The sequence below is a fragment of the Vanessa cardui genome, chromosome 24 (genome assembly GCF_905220365.1).
Source record: "Vanessa cardui chromosome 24, ilVanCard2.1, whole genome shotgun sequence".
Lineage (NCBI taxonomy): Eukaryota > Metazoa > Arthropoda > Insecta > Lepidoptera > Nymphalidae > Vanessa > Vanessa cardui.
This window is the reverse complement of record NC_061146.1, coordinates 8,910,318-8,928,896: the sequence shown is the minus strand read 5'-3', so window position 1 is coordinate 8,928,896 and position 18,579 is coordinate 8,910,318. Positions and strand designations below refer to the sequence as shown.

The following is an 18,579-nucleotide window of genomic DNA, read 5'->3' as shown; positions in this document are numbered from 1 at the left end:
CAAGAGTCCCGTAGCATCTTTAAAATCGGCAAAAAAATTTGTCCTTCAAAATCGGCAACAGAAATACATCATCTGTGAACATTTTAACCGTCTAACTCTCGTTTTACCGTTTGCGTGTGGAATCTTAAAAATAAAAATGGCATTGGGAAGGAATAAGCTCAATATTCTTCTAAAATTAATTTAGTAAACAAATGCAATAAAGAATTTTAAATTTAATATGAAGAGACGCTAGACGAATGTCTACATTTTATCTTTAACATTTTTTTTGTAAAGTTTTGGGTGTCCCTCAGAGTGAATAGTGTTATAACAAAGCTAAATTGACACAATATCATCAATATCTCGTCCGAATACACAATACAAATTAGCTGTTTTTTATTACGCTAAGGCAAATGCCACCTGATCGTGAGTAGTCACTAGTACCCATATACGGTGCTGTAAGAAAATGTAACCATTCCTTACATCGCTTATTACTACTAAATATATTTCGTAAACGTTTTTTTACAGACACTGAACCAGTGGGAGGTGCACTAAGGTTCAGCACAGCAGTAAAAGCACTGCAGCATCTGAATCCTCTGGTTTTATTTAGTGGGGATGCGTTCTCGCCGAGCATGTGTAAGTAACAACAACAACAACAACAGCCTGTAAATTCCCACTGCTGGGCTAAAGGCCTCCTCTCCCTTTGAGGAGAAGGTTTGGAACATATTCCACCACGCTGTTCCAATGCGGTTTGGTGAAATATACATGTGGCAGAATTTCTATGAAATTTGTCACATGCAGGTTTCCTCACGATGTTTTCCTTCACCGCTGAGCACGAGATGAATTATATAGACAAGACAAGATTAAGCACATGAATCAGCGGTGCTTGCCTGGGTTTGATCCCGCAATCATCGGTTAAGATGCACGCGTTCTAACCACTGGGCCATCTCGGCTCAGTCAGTCTAAGTAACATTGCAGTTGATAAGGGAACATGAGGCAGACAGGCAAAATATTCCTGGTGGTTAGTATCCTCACCTATATAGGAATAAGGAAGGTAAACTACTCAACTGAAGACAACCTGGCACCGCTAACCACGTAATCTAAGATGTCATGTCTATTGTGTTCGTAATTACACTATATTTCAAACCAAGCCAAATTGTCATTCAAACATCAGTACGTATTACTTTTGTATTTTAGAATATCGTGAGGCTACTAGTCTACTTTTAAATTATGCCTATAGTTTAAGTCCAAATAACTGGGGACACAAGTACAGTGTGGATGACGAAGAAGGCCGCATTCATTCGATTAACTAGATTTTACTAGGTAGGTCGTAAATGGCATAATATTTATTTTTTCGACGTCGTTCGCGATGTTGTACTATTTAAATATTTAAACTTTACCGTCCTTAATTCTGATTTTCCCAAAACACAAGAGCTTTACCTACTTACATAGGGATCAGATCAGATATGTGATGTTGTTCAATATAAAAAAATACATATGTATTTTTATTTTCAGTGAGTACGTTCACAAAAGGCGAGCAGATGGTCCCAGTTCTAAACGAAATAGGAACTCATTGTGCAGTTTTCGGGAACCACGACTTCGGTACGTCATTGGAATATATCGAATATCTATCTATCTATTTCATCTCATATTAAATTGTTTATTTTTTATAATATATGAGACAAAAAAAACCGCTGAGTTTCTTTCGCCGGTTCTTTTTAGGTCAGGGTATTTTCTTTTCCGAACCGGTGGTAGTGTTTCAATTGACCATCAATAAGAAAGTGTAATGCTTCTATATTGAATAAAGTTGTTTGAGTTTGACACCAGTTATCTATCTATTGTCCAAAATACCAATTTTCCAAATTTTCCCAGATTTTGGACTAGATGTCTTATCGAACCTGGTATCCCAGTGCAACTTCCCCTGGCTCATGTCGAACGTGATAGACAATGAGACGGGTAGACCGCTGGGCGATGGCAAGATAACACACGCGTTGCTCTGCAACGGTCATAAAATTGGTCTCATCGGGTTAGTGGAACAGGTAATGTATTTAAGTGGTTAATTAACAAGGTTTTAATGTTTTTTGGCAAGAAAAAAGAAGAAAAGCGTCAGTTTTGGGATCAAAACTGACCCTGACACTGGGTCAGCATCACCACAAGTGGGCATTGTCATATGGGTGGACGGCCGAGCAAATGGGCAACCTGATAGTAAGTGGTCACTACCGCCTGGAGACAATGGCAGATGGGCCGTCATTGACCAACAATGTTCAGACATTGATGCCGTAAGAAATATTAAACTATTCCATACATCCCCCAATGCACTACCAACCTTGGGCACTCAAATGATATGTCTCTTGTGCCCGTATTTATACTGGCTCAATCGCCCTTTAAACCGGAACACAACAATACTGCGTACTGTTGTTTAGCGGTAGCGGTACTGCAATGTTGTATTCAAAATTCGTGTAAAATTTCCAAAAAAATAAACTTTTATATAGAGTTAATCAACAACGACAAATCGTTTCGTAACTTTTTTCTAGCTCGCTGATGAAACATATTTGTAATAAATGCCATACATTTGCACTACAGGAATATGAAACGACTTACATCATCAATACATTGCCAAACCTAAGATGTTATGTGGCTTGTTATAACATTGGTGCCCTGTGTTCCAAGAACACCAATATGTTGCTTTTGGAACTGAGTTGACTCACCTAAACACGTCCGCCGAAATCACACCAAGACATACAGATATTAGACAAAGTAAATAACATATTGTTGACTATTTATTGTGCTTATCATAATTGGTCAATATTGTCGCCACCGTTTTCTGACTGTTCCATGACTACAACAAATTCAGTTTCATACAAATATTTCATATAGATCGCTCTGAAATCTCTTCATAATTCTTTCTAACTGTTCTCCTATCTTTCTTAATCCTTATTATTCAATACAACATTTTTTTGTTTCAGGAATGGCTGGAAACGTTAGCGACAATCAATCCAGACGAAGTAACCTTCATAGATTTCCTTCAAGCAGGAACGAAGTTAGCGTCGCAACTAAAACAAGAGGTTAGTACATGTTATTCTAGGTTCTGCTCCCGTAACGGTACATCCACCGTTACGAGAGGGGTTCAAATCTAGGGATGAAAACTACCTATAAGTTTTCCGAGACTCAGATCTATCTCTTCTAGCCTGATTGGTTAACAAATATATATCCATCGATCTACCAATTCAAAATATATATTCGGAATCTTTCATTGTCTATATGTTATGAAAAAAACATTGTAATCTTTAATTCTAAGGTTTATGTACTTAAAAATAATTTCAGCTTGGCGATGAACTCTTTAAATTGTCTGATCTACCCCAAAGAAGGTTTATATTATTAATTATTAATGACTTTTTTAAGGAGAAATGGTCCAATACGGAATATTGTATATGAAAAAGAGTAACTACTGAGTTTATTGCCGGTTCTTCTCGCTAGAATCTACTTTCCGAACCGGTGGTAGCTTCACTTAATTGTTAAATGACGATTCAAAAGTGCTTGTAAAAGCCCACTTGAATAAAGTATATTTTGATTTTTTATTTTTATTCCTGTAGTCAAAAAATCTAAATAAAAATATACTTTATTGAAGTAGACTTTACAAGCACCGTTGAATCGTCATTTATCTAACTATATTAAGTGAAAATACGATCGATTTTGAATGCAGATTCTGCAGATTCCGAGTAGAACCGAATAAAACCTTTCTTAAATTAAATTGACGTAGGCAGATGTTCTGATGATGTTTGCTACTGTCTTTAATGAATCATAGATATAAAAAAGGATAGAAATGGTTCATGATATCTTTAATTTGTTCCAGGGCTGTGAATATGTAATAGCTTTAACGCATATGCGGACCCCTAACGACATCAAATTGGCCGAAGGCTGTACGGAAATCGACCTCATTTTGGGGGGGCACGATCATGTCTATGAAGTTCTAGAGGTAAGTTCCTTTTATTTGTAATATATGACGACCTCTATGGTCGAGTGGTGTGTACATCGGTTTTCATGGGTACGCCACTCTGAGGTCCCGGGTTCGATTCCTGGCCGAGTCGGTGTAGATTACCATAAGTTTTCTATGTTGTCTTGGGTCAGGGTGTTTGTGGTACCGTCGTTACTTCTGATTTCCATAACATATGTGCTTCAGCTACTTACATTGGGATCAGAGTAATGTATGTGATGTTGTCTCATAATTAAATATATAATATGAACAAAGGTCAATTATCGGTATTAGAAAAACGAAACTACGAAAGACATATCATACAGGTGTGTGCGCAAGCACTTATAGTATGACACAACTTAAATGTAGCATTTTCGATTTTACGAATTTTGCCGATCGGCAAAATTCGTAAAATCGATTACTGCCGATTTACACAACCAATAGAAATAGCTCCCCATCGCGCTATTCGTCGCTACAGATTCTCGCGTCAGAGTAAGCAAGTGCATCCAAATCGGCGTGTCAAATTGACGAATATATTACATGACGAATATACACGTTATTACAATCGTGTAAAGATCATATTCGCATGAGAAATAAATACTGATAATTTGGGATAGCGTACTTTAATCGGATGTGATCGATTTCACGAATTTTGCCGATGCTATCTAAGTTATGTCGTGCTATACTTTACTTTTCCCTTCCCTTAAAATTATCAAAATTTATAAGTAGATTTTTCTATCTATTATATATATTCTATAGATCTTTCTTTCTTTCTAAGTAAGTAAAGATGATATTAAAATAAGTTTGATAATAAAAAATGGCAATATGATTAATTTGATTTTCTTTTTCTTTAATCAATATACCGGTGATATGGATTTAAAAAAAAAAAACGGAAAAAAAATTACCCATATTTTTGTAAATTATAATTTTAATCTAAAGAGTTACCAACTAAGTGACAATATTTATTGTTTATTTAAAAATCAATTTCTTAAAACAAATTGTCTGATCCGTCAGGAGTTATCAAAATATTATTAATTGCTGAATGATACACCTATTTGGAAGACATCATATATGTTTATTGTAATATAGTTTTTTTTGTTTCTTTTAACCCTTTTTTTGTATCAATTCATTTTTATTATTAAGTTTTTTTTATGTTTTTTCGTGTAAATGTTAATAACTTTTTTAATATAATTCTAATTTTGAAGTAACTTTTATATATTTTTATAATTTTTGTACGGTCCCAAATAAAAGTGTTTTTTCTTTCTTTCTGATTGAATTTTATTATTCCACAGATAAACAATAAATACGTCGTAAAGAGTGGCACAGACTTCCGTCAATTCAGCAAGATTACCATCAACTTCGGCGCGGAGGCGACTCGCGTGGACATCGCCGACGTCGATGTTACCAGCTCGTACGAAGAGGATCCAGTTTTGAAGGCCAAGGTTGAAAAGTATTCCGGTGAGTTTCAAATCGTACTATCTAATATTGATGGTGATTGAACTAATACATAATTGAGCCAAGATTGCCCAGTGGTTAGAACGTATAGTACACAACTTAGATGTATCGGCATCGGCATCGGCAAAATTCGTAAAACCGATCACATCCGAATTGAGTACGCCATCCCAAATTATCAATATTTATTTCTCATGCGAATATGATCTTTGCACAAACGTAATAACTTTTAATATCATATGACCTAATATATTCGTCAATTTGACGCGTCGATTTACATGCACTTGCTTTCTCTGACGCGAGAATCTATAGCGACGAATAGCGTCGAATGGCGCGATAGGGATCTATTTCTATTGGTCGTGTAAATCGGCAGTAATCGGTTTTATTATCATTCCATTGCATTTTCCGATGCTACATCTAATTTGTGTCGTACTTTACATCTTAACGGATAATTGCGGATTGAAACCCAGGTAAGCACCACTAATTGTTTATAATTAATCTCAAGCTGAAGGAAACGAGGTAAAGGAACCTTCTTTTTCCTTAAAGGCAGATGAGGAGCTGTTGTGTATATAACTGACACATAATAACGAACCTAGTCGAGATGGCCGCGTGGTTAGAACGCGTGCATCTTAACTGATGATTGCGGGCTCAAACCCAGGCAAGCACCGCTGATTCATGTGCTTAATCTGTCTTTATAATTCATCTCGTGCTCAGCGGTGAAGGAAAACATCGTGAGGAAACGTGCCTGTGACAAATTTCATAGAAATTCTGCCACATGTGTATTCCACCAACCCGCATTGGAACAGCGTGGTGGAATTTGTTTCAAACCTTCTCCTCTAAGAGAGAGAAGACCTTTAGCCCAGCAGTGGGAATTTACAGGCCGTTGTTGTATTAACGAACCAACCATTGAGCTTCTTTATTTTAAACTCCATAAACGAGAAAGCTTCAAAACAGCTTTGAGAACAGGCATTTATTTATTAACTTAGCTTTATAGCTTTTTTGATTTCTTCCAGCTATGATAGACGGAAAGATGGATGAAGTACTCGGCAAGTTTTGCGTGCCATTGGAAGGCAGATTTTCCGTGGTACGCCGACAAGAATGCAATCTTGGAAACTGGGTCTGCGATGTGCTCCTAGCGGCTACCGGTGCTGATCTGCTAATCCTCAACTCCGGCACATTCAGATCTGATCAGGTATATTGTTATTATAAATCTATATTATATTATTATTAGCTTGAATACGTGTAATCGTGTCTTGTGTGAAAGCTTTCCAGAAGCAAGTGAGCATGTCAAAAGAGAAATACTATGCAGCTTTATTTAAGACCCAATTATTAAGCATTAGTTACCGCCCGCGGCTTCGTTTTTTAAGGGGCTTTGTTGTCATGTGATTGGTAAAAAGTAGCTTTAATAGTTCAAGTTTCCTTCCAAACTTCATCAAATCCGGTTCATTGGTTTGGCCGTGAAAGAGCGACTGACGACAGACAGACACAGTTATATTCACATTTATATTATTAGTATTTATACATATAATTTCGATAGACATTTTGTGATGCTTATAAATAAGTGTTTAACTTATGACATTGTGTTCATAAAGCCAGCTCTAATATCTAAATTATTCTCCTTAATTTGAGCATTTTTTCCTGGCACTTATAAACTCATTTATTTAATTACTAGGTTCACCCAGCGGGAGACTTCACCCTACGCGACCTATCCACCATCATCCCCATGCGAGACCCACTGGTAGTCGTGGAGGCGACCGGTGAAACCGTCCTCAAGGTGCTGGAAAATGCCGTGTCCAAGTACCCAAGCCTGGAAGGAAGGTTTCCACAGGTAAATAGAAAGGATATGTTTTAAGTGGGCTTTTACAAGCACTTTTGTATCGTCATTTAACAATTAAGTGAAGCTACCACCGGTTCGGAAAGTAGATTCTACCGAGAAGAACCGGCAAGAAACTCAGTAGTTACTCTTTTTCAACATTTAAAAAAATACAGTCATGTTAGTTAATACAATTATTTAAATTAATATATCCTGCCTGGAAGTCAACAGGTATTAATTCCACGCCTTTTTATCATCTACAAAATCTTGTATCGAGTAATACGCCTTTTTACCAATGTACTTTTTGTAAACAATTTGATTTTACGAGACGGCAAAGTTAAAAATGCCGTTATGGTTTATATTATTTATTCATGGGTACGGCTTTGTGGAGTCTATTTCTTTAGGAACCAGTCATTCATCACAAACTCTTCTGTCCAACAACAATACTGAGTATTGTTGTTTTGAACGCTGAGAATCAGTAACGACAAGCACAAAGGACATAACGTCTCTCCAATTGTTGATGCATAGATGATAATGATTACTTTTTTTTATGGTACCAATGTGAGCGATGGTGACCACTTACCACCAGAAGGCAAATTTACTAGACAAGTAAAGTTTAGTAATATTTATAATAATCTCTCAAAAAATTTACATAATATACAGGTATGGTCAGGTTCCTGATCTATAGGAAAGCACTTCCGAGGAACACACTCCTTCAAGATTGTACACTAACCATTCACTATGTATATATATATATATATATTAAATGTCATAATATGTATAAATGTATAATCTTGTAATATATACGTATTGTATCCCATAACAGGCTCAGAAATTATTCTCACAGCAGAAATCGCATTTTGTTCAAAATGTATATTATACAGTGTCATGTAAAATCAGATATATCTTCTATAATAAATATCTACAGGTAGCTGGGGTATCGTTCGCTTTCGATCCCTCGAAGCCACCAGGCGAGCGGGTCTCAGAGCAGGTAGTGAAGATAGGTGATGAATACCTCCAACGGGACCAGAAATACCGGCTGGCTGTGAAACAGTACCTACACTCCGGTAATGATGGGTTCACCATGCTACCCAAATGTCCGGTGTTGGTGAGTTATGTTCAAATAACATTATTAAATTACAAATTACGAAATAGAAAAACTTTCAGTTTCTTATGAAGTAAACTACTTGGTGGTAGAGCTTTGTGCAAGCCCGTAAAATACTGTCCTTTTCCATACCGTGATAACTTTTAATTGAAACAACACTTAGCTAAAAATGTTTTAACTTTATTTTAAAACCTATAAATGGTGTATGTTTTGTAAGTTGTCCTTATAAATAAATAAATAAGAATAAATAAATAAATTATATGAACTCCATATTAAAATAATCCGTTCTTGACTCCAGGTGTCAGAGGACATGTGCCCCGAGATAGGGATGGCCATACAGAACCACTTCGCAGCCATCAACGTGAGGACGGGGAAATCCAGGCCATCCAAACATAGGCAGTCTCTTGTCACGTTAAGCCGGAGGTTAGTTATTAGTAATTATGAACATTATGTATTTCATATACTACGCTCGCGACTTCGAGTGCGTTTGAATTAAAAATAATATTAATTAATTTAATGTGAAAGTAACTCTGTCTGTCTATCGCTCTTTCACGACCAAACCGCTGAACCGAATTCGATGAAATTTTATATGAAGCAAATTTCAACTCTAAGAACTAGCGCGCGCTGGTAACTTTTGTCACGGTGACTGTTTCGTCACTCTTGTCGAGTCCGTGAATATATACAGATGCAGACACAATTGTCACGTCGTAATGTGCGCGCACCTCCATACATATTCACGGACTCGACAAGAGTGACGAAACAGTCACCGTGACAAAAGTTACCAGTGCGCGCTAGTTCTAAGGAAGTATATAGGCTACTTTTTTTCTCTAACACATGACAACCAAACCCGTAAAGTGTGAGCGAAGTCGCGGACGACAACTAGTAGTTAATATTTCTTACGGCGCCATTGTCTATAGACGGTGGTGACCACTTACCATCAGGTGGCGCAATCGCTCATCCCCCTACGCATATGCACTCTAAATGTAAATAATAGTAATAATAATAAATAAATAAATAAATATGAGACAGCATTACACACATTGCTCTGATCCCAATGTAAGTAGCTTAAGCACTTGTGTGTGTGGAAAATCGGAAGCAACGACGGTACCACAAACACCCAAACCCGAGACAACATAGAAAACTAATGATAATCTACATTGACTCGGCCGGGAATCGAACCCAGGGCCTCGGAGTGGCGTACCCATGAATACCGGTGTACACACCACTCGACGATGGAGGTCGTCGAGTACTTCTAAAACCCCAATAACAGCTTCATCAACGTTAAAAACACTTATTATGTGTTATCTGTGTTCGATTTTTAAAATATATCTCGTTTGAATTCGTTTCCAGGCACAGTCTAGTTAAGATGTTGGACGGAAGCGAGCTGGATGGTCCACCGCCACTACGGAGAGCGTCCTCAACTGTGGTCGAACCCACGCACTCTACGCACCACAGGTGAAATAAATACATATTCATAAATAAATAGTCATCCATAAGAATAGTAGGTAGGTTTATATAACCTAGGTAGGTACCACCTACTTATAAATTACTCTACCATAATAGGCTATTTGACTAGTTTTTAACATCCATTTTATATTAGTAGAGGTTAAGGAACCCATTAAAAGTTGATTTTTTTATTTCTAGTACATCTATCTCATCTCATTTTAAAAATTCCATATTTAAATAACGCGCGAAAATGCTACTTGGACAATATTGCGCTGTAATGGGTTCGGTGACGTCACTTTGCTGTATTTTAATCTGTGGTATATATAGTAGAAGAGCAAGGTTTACAAGAAAGTGACTTCATCATAAGCCCGGTCAATCGGGAGCGTTTTGTGTCACGTGACAAACGTTTGAAAAAATGCATTTTTATTTATTGATTTTTGAATAAATTAAGTATTATTTTCAACTTTCGTTAGTAGATAACCATTTTTAAACGCACATACATTTACACTGATTACAATAATTCACAATTTATTTTTTGCATTGTCAAATAGCCTATTGCACATGCTTTTGATTAAATTGAAGATCTTCATCCATAAGAATAATAAAGTCAGATTTTCTACAATGCCTCCTCAGTGGAGGTACCGTCTACATAATAAATAATCAACAATTATACACCTATTAAACAGGCATATATGTCAGTTGACATATCATATATACCATAGTTTGCTGCGGCTAGAAGGTGAATGAAATGGAATGGCTTATAGTTTTTACAGTACAATGTTTGACTAATTAAAAAAAAACAATATGTTATTTTGATATTGTCAGTCTGTCATGAAAATCAGTGTGAGGAAAGCTAAGAGATTAATAATTGAAATAAAAAAAAATATATTAAACTAACAAGTACATTAGATATAATGTAATAGTTAAAATTCATATGGGTGTAAGTGCAAAAAGTCGTATGTATAAATTAATCTTAAAAGTTACTTTATACGACTCGCTCTGTATACAGTACAAGAAATTTGGAATATTAAATATGTATCTATAGTATGTGTGTAATTTATACATACGTTAAAAAACATGTTCACTTTGCGTACATCTAAGATCATTTTTTAAAAAGCAATAAGACCTCCTTGAAACAAACTATATGCTGAATTGATACAACAACCGTTGGCACGAAAGTTAGCTTATATCTTGTATTGTCACTTGATATTGGCTTGGCTTGATCTCACCCAGTCGAGATGGCCCAGTGGTTAGAACGCGTACATCTTAACCGATGATTGCGGGTTCAAACCCAGGCAAATACCGCTGATTCATGTGCTTAATTTGTCTTTATAATTCATCTCGTGCTCAGCGGTGAAGGGAAACATCGTGAGGAAACCTGCACGTGACAAATTTCGTCGAAATTCTGCCACATGTGTATTCCACCAACCCGCATTAGAACAGCGTGGTGGAATATGTTCCAAACATTCTCCTCAAAGGGAGAGGAGGCCTTAAGCCCAGCAGTGGGAATTTACAGGCTGTTGTTGTTGATCTCACCCAGAGCAATTATATCTCCCCGTAGGCTCACGCGACGCGCCTCGCTCGACGACTTGGAACAAAACGCCTGCGAGCTGGCGCCCAAGATCGAGAACCGGATTGTAGTGCTCGACAAGCCAGAGGTAAAGCTTAATATTCCCTGCACTTGCTTTCACTTATGACCTTTTGGATTGCATCTCAATCCATATGAAGTATAAAGTACCGTTAGCAAAACGTTTCACGTTTGTTTTTCTTATGTTATCATATATGTTATTAAGTTTATTGTATAAGTTAGTGATTTTTGATGCTAATTTTTTTTTTTTATGGAATAGGTTGGCGGACGAGCATATGAGCCACCTGATGGTTAGTGGTCACCATCACCCATAGACAATGACGCTGTAAGAAATATTAACTATTCCTTACATCGTCAATGTGCCACCAACCTTGGGAACTAAGATGTTATGTCCCTTGTGCTTGTAGTTACACTGGCTCACTCACCCTTCAAACCGGAACACAACAATACTGAGTACTGTTATTTGGCGGTAGAATAACTGGTGAGTGGGTGGTACCTACCCAGACGGGCTTGCACAGAGCCCTACCACCAATAATGCTTAATTTTTTTATTTATAAAATGTAAACATAAGATATACCTATGTACATTGTTTACTTTTAAATTTAAATTATATTACATATATTTATTTATGTGAATTCAACAGAAATTACAAGAATTACTAGCGGAGAGAGCAAGATGGGAATCTGACTCAGTTATAAAAGAAGTGGATGAAAACTCTCCGTAATATATTTTCCACCAATCATAAACGCCTAAATTATAACGCTATCGTTTTAAATTACAAAGACTACCGGTCCTTGAGCAAAGTGGTATAAGTCGCTTTGTATAGTAAAAGGAATTTCAACATATTACAAAAATAATGACACTTTGGAATCGAATATCACTCTTGTTATAAAAGCTCGGTATTATGCTATCAAATGAAAAAGTCATTTCGAAACGTTATCATCATTTGATAACCCTGATCTTAAGAGATATTAAAACAGATCGGATTATAAGCTTGTTGGTACAGATAAATATTTGTGTTAGCGTACTTGTTCACTGTATATCTTTTTCTTAGTCGAGCTGGAACGAACTACCTAGAAGTTTCTGAATATAAATCATATTGTTTTATATTAAATAGACTAATTTATTATTCACAGAGTAAGCTCCAGGGTCGGTAATTTATTATATTATTAATATAATTGAATTATTAATAGTAAAATCGTATTTATATTATTTCGATTATATCGTTCAGATTGTGTAACAATAAATCGTGGTAAACAAAACATTAATAAACGACGTGTAGTAACGTGTGTAGTGTGTACAGACAGCAAAAAAATTACGACGAAATGAAAGTGTTGATTGCTTTATGTTTTATTACAATGTACATCATCGGGAGGAGGAGACTTCTCAATATATTATTTTACATTTTAAGTAAACTCAAACTCAATCACAATCAAAAACACAATCAAAAATTGTACTAATATATTTAAAAAAAATGTAACGGCACTGTTCGAAATTCAATTTTATTATTAGAACTGTCAAGCGCGTTAAAGTATCAAATTTTCCTTACAATAGCTACTTAACGCACACACAGACATCTTGTAAGCACGAGCGTTACACACTATTTACACAAATTATTTTAACCAATGAGTGAGCAGATCTGACATTGATTGTGATTACTATTATTAATGTCAAAGTCAGCTGTTTCTCAGACACAAAACAAACAGTTATAAGATAGACAAATGATTAAAAGTTAAAGCGAGACGGCATGCATCTAGATAATAATGCCAGTTCGCTTTTGTACCGTTGTAACAAAAATAATCCAATTAAGTTTTTTCTTATATTAATTAGGTAAAAGATAAATTAATATATAAAATAATGTTACCAATTTTATTTACAAAACCTGAATAGCTGATAACGCTAAATATATATTTAATATGTTTTTAATTTTAATATGATTATTAAGTTAAGTTCACAGATTATTAACTAACTATACATAATCAGCTTCACTTATAAATTATGTGTAGGAGGCGACAAGTAATACTTTGTCCTTGTCTTCCATATAACAAAACAATAAAGTAAGAGCGAGATAAACCTTCAAATTAGCTCGCTAAACAACATTCATGAGTAAGGCTTTATTTTCTCTTAACTGATTAAATGAATTATTTATATTTTAATCAGGGTCTGTCTAGGCCAAGTGGTTCTAGTGACCTAATTTAGGGAGGAGTGTTCGTCCTTTGTAAACTCATGTTAAAATACTCAAAAAGATATCCTAATTACTCAATTGAATTCGTATTTATACATATAATAAAATTGGAGTGTCTGTTTGTAAAAGTAAAATAGCCCTTTTTACTCAATGCATATGCATGTATACACGGTACATATACCAAAATATGTGTCTGGTATGTCAGTCTGTTCCGGCTAATCTCTGGACCGATTTTGACGGAATTGTCACTGGCAGATAACTGATATAATAAGAAGTAACTTAGGCTACAATAATTTTTCTTGTTGTTATATTCAAACGCGTACAAGGTCAAGGGCACAGCTAGTGTCTAATATATTACATCAAAATTTTCGTGTAATGAGCGATATACTCCCAGAGGCATAAAGCAGTCAATATTCAAATAGTCATATCAAATCCGCTACTGATTCTAACAATGGAGGTTGAGGTTTTATTGCAAGCTAGTAATTGTATAACTATTTAAATTTATAATCATTTCAAAATTAGAACTCACTTCATATAGTACATATTTTGTTAAGCAATAATACAATTTAGGATTCTATTGTATATGATTTAAGTACTATATTCGTTTGAAATATATCAAAGAACAAGTAGCTACCTCATATAGTATTTCGTAATTAAGTATTAAAGACATATAAGTTTGTTTTAAATCATCATAATATGTTTTTTTTTAAATAGTTGCTAGTTTCATTGATATATCAACGTACAATTATATTACAGGACGCTTATTAGAACTGTCAGTTTATAATTAAACTAGACTCTTTGTTAACAGACGAAAAAATTATGAACAATTTTTGTGACAGATGTCAAAATGAAATGACAGTTTAAATGTCAAACTTGACAGTTACGATATTAAAGTAATCTAATAGCAATAATATATTGTTAAACTGTAAACTTTAATCGTCTTCCTACTAAAACATTTTTAAGCAATAATTTTAGTAACGGCTAACTATAATTCATGATTAATATTGGAGAGGAGATTACTATAACGAATTAACGAAAGGTAATCGCACAAGTATACAGCATTAACGCTTAATTTTATTCTTAAATGAATCATTGCTTTTCACTAAGTAAGAAATTATTTCTAATGGCTGTTGATAAATATGTATGCATAAACTATTTATTAAAAATTTTAATAAAACTAATTTTAAATTATATAACTTAAACAACCTTCTATAAAATTTGACGCTAATTTGAAGGGACCTAGTGTTGCTATAAAAATAATTAATTGCATCAAAAAACTTTCTGATAAGCGATTTATTAACTGGCATGATTAAATACTGACTTCTCATTGGTCAAATACGCTTTTGCGCTATTATCTGCGAACAAGCAATGACAATTTAAATAAAATTCAATTTAATTTTAGGTTTTTTTGACAAAAAAGTTATGATAACGACCGAATTAACATTGTTTGACACCATTGATTTAACATTTGAAAGAAAAAGACAGCACTATTTAACTTGATCACTCTCTAAATTTACATAAACATTAATTTTGAGTATATAATTTTTAAGAAAGCTACTATTTAACTATGACATAGTAATACTATGTTTATTTTTTTATTCAATGATACACACTGCCGTTGAATATAAACGTCCAAGCTTGTTTTATTAACGAAATTATCTTATGATATTTAAAAGTGTATATGTTAATTATTTATTATTAAAATAGTTACATATAAATCCAATGAATCATTATGTGTGAAAATATATATCATTTCGTTATGCATATGATTTGTGGTAAGTACTAGATGGTACCAATTCTTCATAAAACAAAAATACTGTCAATAAAAATGTGTTATTATATAGTGTTAATAATGATCGATTATTTAATAATAATATTATACAGCTAAGTCAATCCGATAATTACACTGGCTCACCAACCATATCGAAACAGTAGATGGTAAGTGGATGAAAATGCGACTTTGATTAGTACGAGTAATGTAAAAAATTATAGTCGAAATTATAATCAAATCGTATTATATAAGCAATAAGAGCGCTTTTCGTGTAGCTTTTTTATATGATTTCAAAAGCCTAAATACATTAAGACGTATTTTTATAAAGTAAATAGTTTTATCGAAATTATAATATGCTATATGTAAAACTATAGATAGATAAAGACAAGCACCTCATAACATATAACACGCTAGTGCACAATCACATATAAATGTACTAGGAAATAATGAATTGCGATTATTATTATTAGTACTGTATAGCAATGATTTTTTATAATTTAATATGTCGCTGTACTAAATATATTTTTATTTGTTAATGGTTGGAATAATGTAAGGTCAGCAAAACATGAAAATTATTTTACAAATATTTTGAATATAGAATTGGTATAATGTTAGTAGCATGATTCGATCCACACTTACGAACGGATAACAGTACATAAAAGGATTATTCTTATATATTTTGTAATCAAGCACTTTATTTATCAAAATGTTTAAATTTATACCTGTACTAGCTCAAAGTAACCATTCTATACTATTTTAAAGTTTTGAAAAGAACTTTTTTTATTACATTTTTCAAATTTACTTAAGTCACTTGATAATATCAACAACCTATTTTGAAAAAAAATATGTTATTTTATGTAAAAGTGACGAATCAAATATCTGTCTATATTTATGTGGTCGGTTGACCTGTAAAATAATTTGTTTTAATTTGTATTGAGATTATTTACACTTAGTGACATAGTCGGAGCTTTGTTTTATATTACTTATTTTTTAATATATTTCTTTATATAATCGTGATGGAAACGAAATAAACCAGTGTATATTTTTGCTGCACGGCACTGTAATGTTTATAATAGTTTAGGTACAAAACTTGGCTTAACGCTAGCCGTATTAAATATTGTGATATACGACGTTATGTTGCTGTTCTTGTTGATTTGTTTTTAAATATATCTTTATATTCATTTGTGGGTTTTATTTTTAAAACAATTGAATTATCCATTATCATCAACCAATTGAAATCCTGGATATACACATCTCTCAGGATTAAAGCTTCTGGATATTCACATTCTCATCCATACCCTTCCCCCCACTTCACAGCAGTAAAAGTGAACTTAATAAAAACTTAGGTCACTAGTTTAATTTGCTAAACCCTACCTCCAACAAACAAGTCCTGCTATAGGTTAATTCCTATGGTATTTTCCCATAGGCGGGCAGGGTATCCAGTGACGGCATTAGGGCGGAGTAACAGTCCAGGGCGCGGATGTGTGAAGCCTACCGTACTGTATAACCTCAATACTGTGCTCTACACATATCGGACTGTCCTTGGAAAGCCAGTTCATTGCAGCCCAGTTCGACCATATTCAAATATAAAAGAGTGGCAAATATCTAACTTTGGAATGAAAAATATCTTGTTTAAAATTATGTACTTCTATCTGCCAAATAGGTACCAAACACATGTCTTATAATATGAATAGCATATGAAACAAACAGCATTTTCAATAAAGATTTTATTTTCATATTATTTACAATTATTATATAACAATATACATTTTATTAACGCAACTAATTCAAAAAAATATATTCATCTAAATGACAAATTCGAAAAATCATTTTTTAGACAGTAAACAAAAATTTTGTATTAACAAAATATAGTTCGACACAACTTAGATGTAGCATCGGCAAATTCAATAAAACCGATCACTGCCGATTTACACAACCAATAGAAGTAGCTCCCTATCGCGCCATTCGACGCTATTCGTCGCTATAGATTCTCCCGTCAGTTCAACCCGAGAAAGCAAGTGCATGTAAATCGACGTGTCAAATTGACGAATATATTAGGTCATATGATATTACAAGTTATTACGTTTGTGAAAGATCATATTCACATATATAGATAATTAGGGATAGCGTACTCAATTCGGATGTGATCGGTTTTACGAATTTTGCCGATGCTACATCAAGTTGTGTCGTACTATATAACCTTTTACATTGAAGCCATTATTAATTAAAACACATTATTAAAAAAAATACAAACAAAATCAATTATGTTTGACTGTATTTCTATCAACATATATTTATATATAAACTCAACCAGACCTCATCTGAAAATTCATCTTATTTAAATAAATAAACTTAATACTATATTTACTTTTGCAATTCATCATAACCAATTAAAATTCAAATTCTGATCACAATTTTTTTCATTTTTAAATAATAATATCAATGTTCCTTCATAACTAACTTTTCTGTTCACCCTCTACTGAACTAATGTTATAATTGGGGATGGCAATAACTCAATTAACCTGGTTTAAACTACACATTTGAGCAATTACAAGAATCTGTTTTTTTTTTTGAATAGTTTGTCGGACGAGCATGCGAGACAAGGAGGCTGTAAGAAATATTAACTATTCCTTACATCGTCAATGCGCCACCAACTTTAGGAACTAAGATGCTATGTCCCTTGTGCCTGTAGTTACACTGGCTCACTCGCCCTTCAAACCGGGACAAAACGATACTGCGTACTGTTGTTTGGCGGTAGAATATCTGATGAGTGGGTGGTACCTACCCAGGCGGGCTTGCACAAAGCCCTACCACCAAGTAATTTACCTATATTTATTTTATTTAGGCAGACTGTTTACTTTATTATATTTTCAGCTGAATCTATAATTAATAAGGCTAACCACCAAGTCATTGCAGGGTAAGTGAACCTAAATGAAATCTAGCTGAAGATATAATATCGAATCACAAAATGGCGAATTATTTAAGGGTGTTTAATTAATTATTTTAAGGTAGCGGTTAGTATCTGAGTAGTTATATACTGTCAGGTGATCTAGCCAGTCTAACATATGTTCCAAGTCGGAAGAAATATACTATCTATAAACATTAAAACGGCAAACGAAACAAGTGTCAACTGAATCTACCAATCAGAAGACCGCCGGCAACCCGCGCCCGCATAACTACCAATCAGCGACGGGTGTTAAACGACGATTTTCAGATAGTCATGATGTCATACGTATTTGTAACGATTATAAAGGCACTTCAATTGGGTCG

The 18,579-nt window shown here is 34.2% G+C and overlaps 1 protein-coding gene across 3 annotated transcripts in view; it reads left to right on the top strand.

Annotated features, from left to right (window-relative positions):
- The window catches only part of LOC124540057 (snake venom 5'-nucleotidase), a 28,883-nt gene extending 15,777 nt beyond the window's left edge, over positions 1–13,106 (top strand). For all 3 annotated transcript variants that reach the window (XM_047117463.1, XM_047117462.1, XM_047117461.1), the window contains 13 exons: positions 505–612; positions 1,492–1,578; positions 1,849–2,015; positions 2,943–3,041; positions 3,830–3,952; positions 5,242–5,407; positions 6,415–6,593; positions 7,074–7,229; positions 8,143–8,322; positions 8,618–8,742; positions 9,670–9,774; positions 11,327–11,423; positions 11,997–13,106. In XM_047117463.1, coding sequence (XP_046973419.1) covers positions 505–612; positions 1,492–1,578; positions 1,849–2,015; positions 2,943–3,041; positions 3,830–3,952; positions 5,242–5,407; positions 6,415–6,593; positions 7,074–7,229; positions 8,143–8,322; positions 8,618–8,742; positions 9,670–9,774; positions 11,327–11,423; positions 11,997–12,077 — 1,673 coding nt within the window. In that variant the 3' untranslated portion in view covers positions 12,078–13,106. The remainder of the gene's footprint in view (positions 1–504; positions 613–1,491; positions 1,579–1,848; positions 2,016–2,942; positions 3,042–3,829; positions 3,953–5,241; positions 5,408–6,414; positions 6,594–7,073; positions 7,230–8,142; positions 8,323–8,617; positions 8,743–9,669; positions 9,775–11,326; positions 11,424–11,996) is intronic.
- The last annotated feature ends 5,473 nt before the right edge of the window (positions 13,107–18,579 follow it).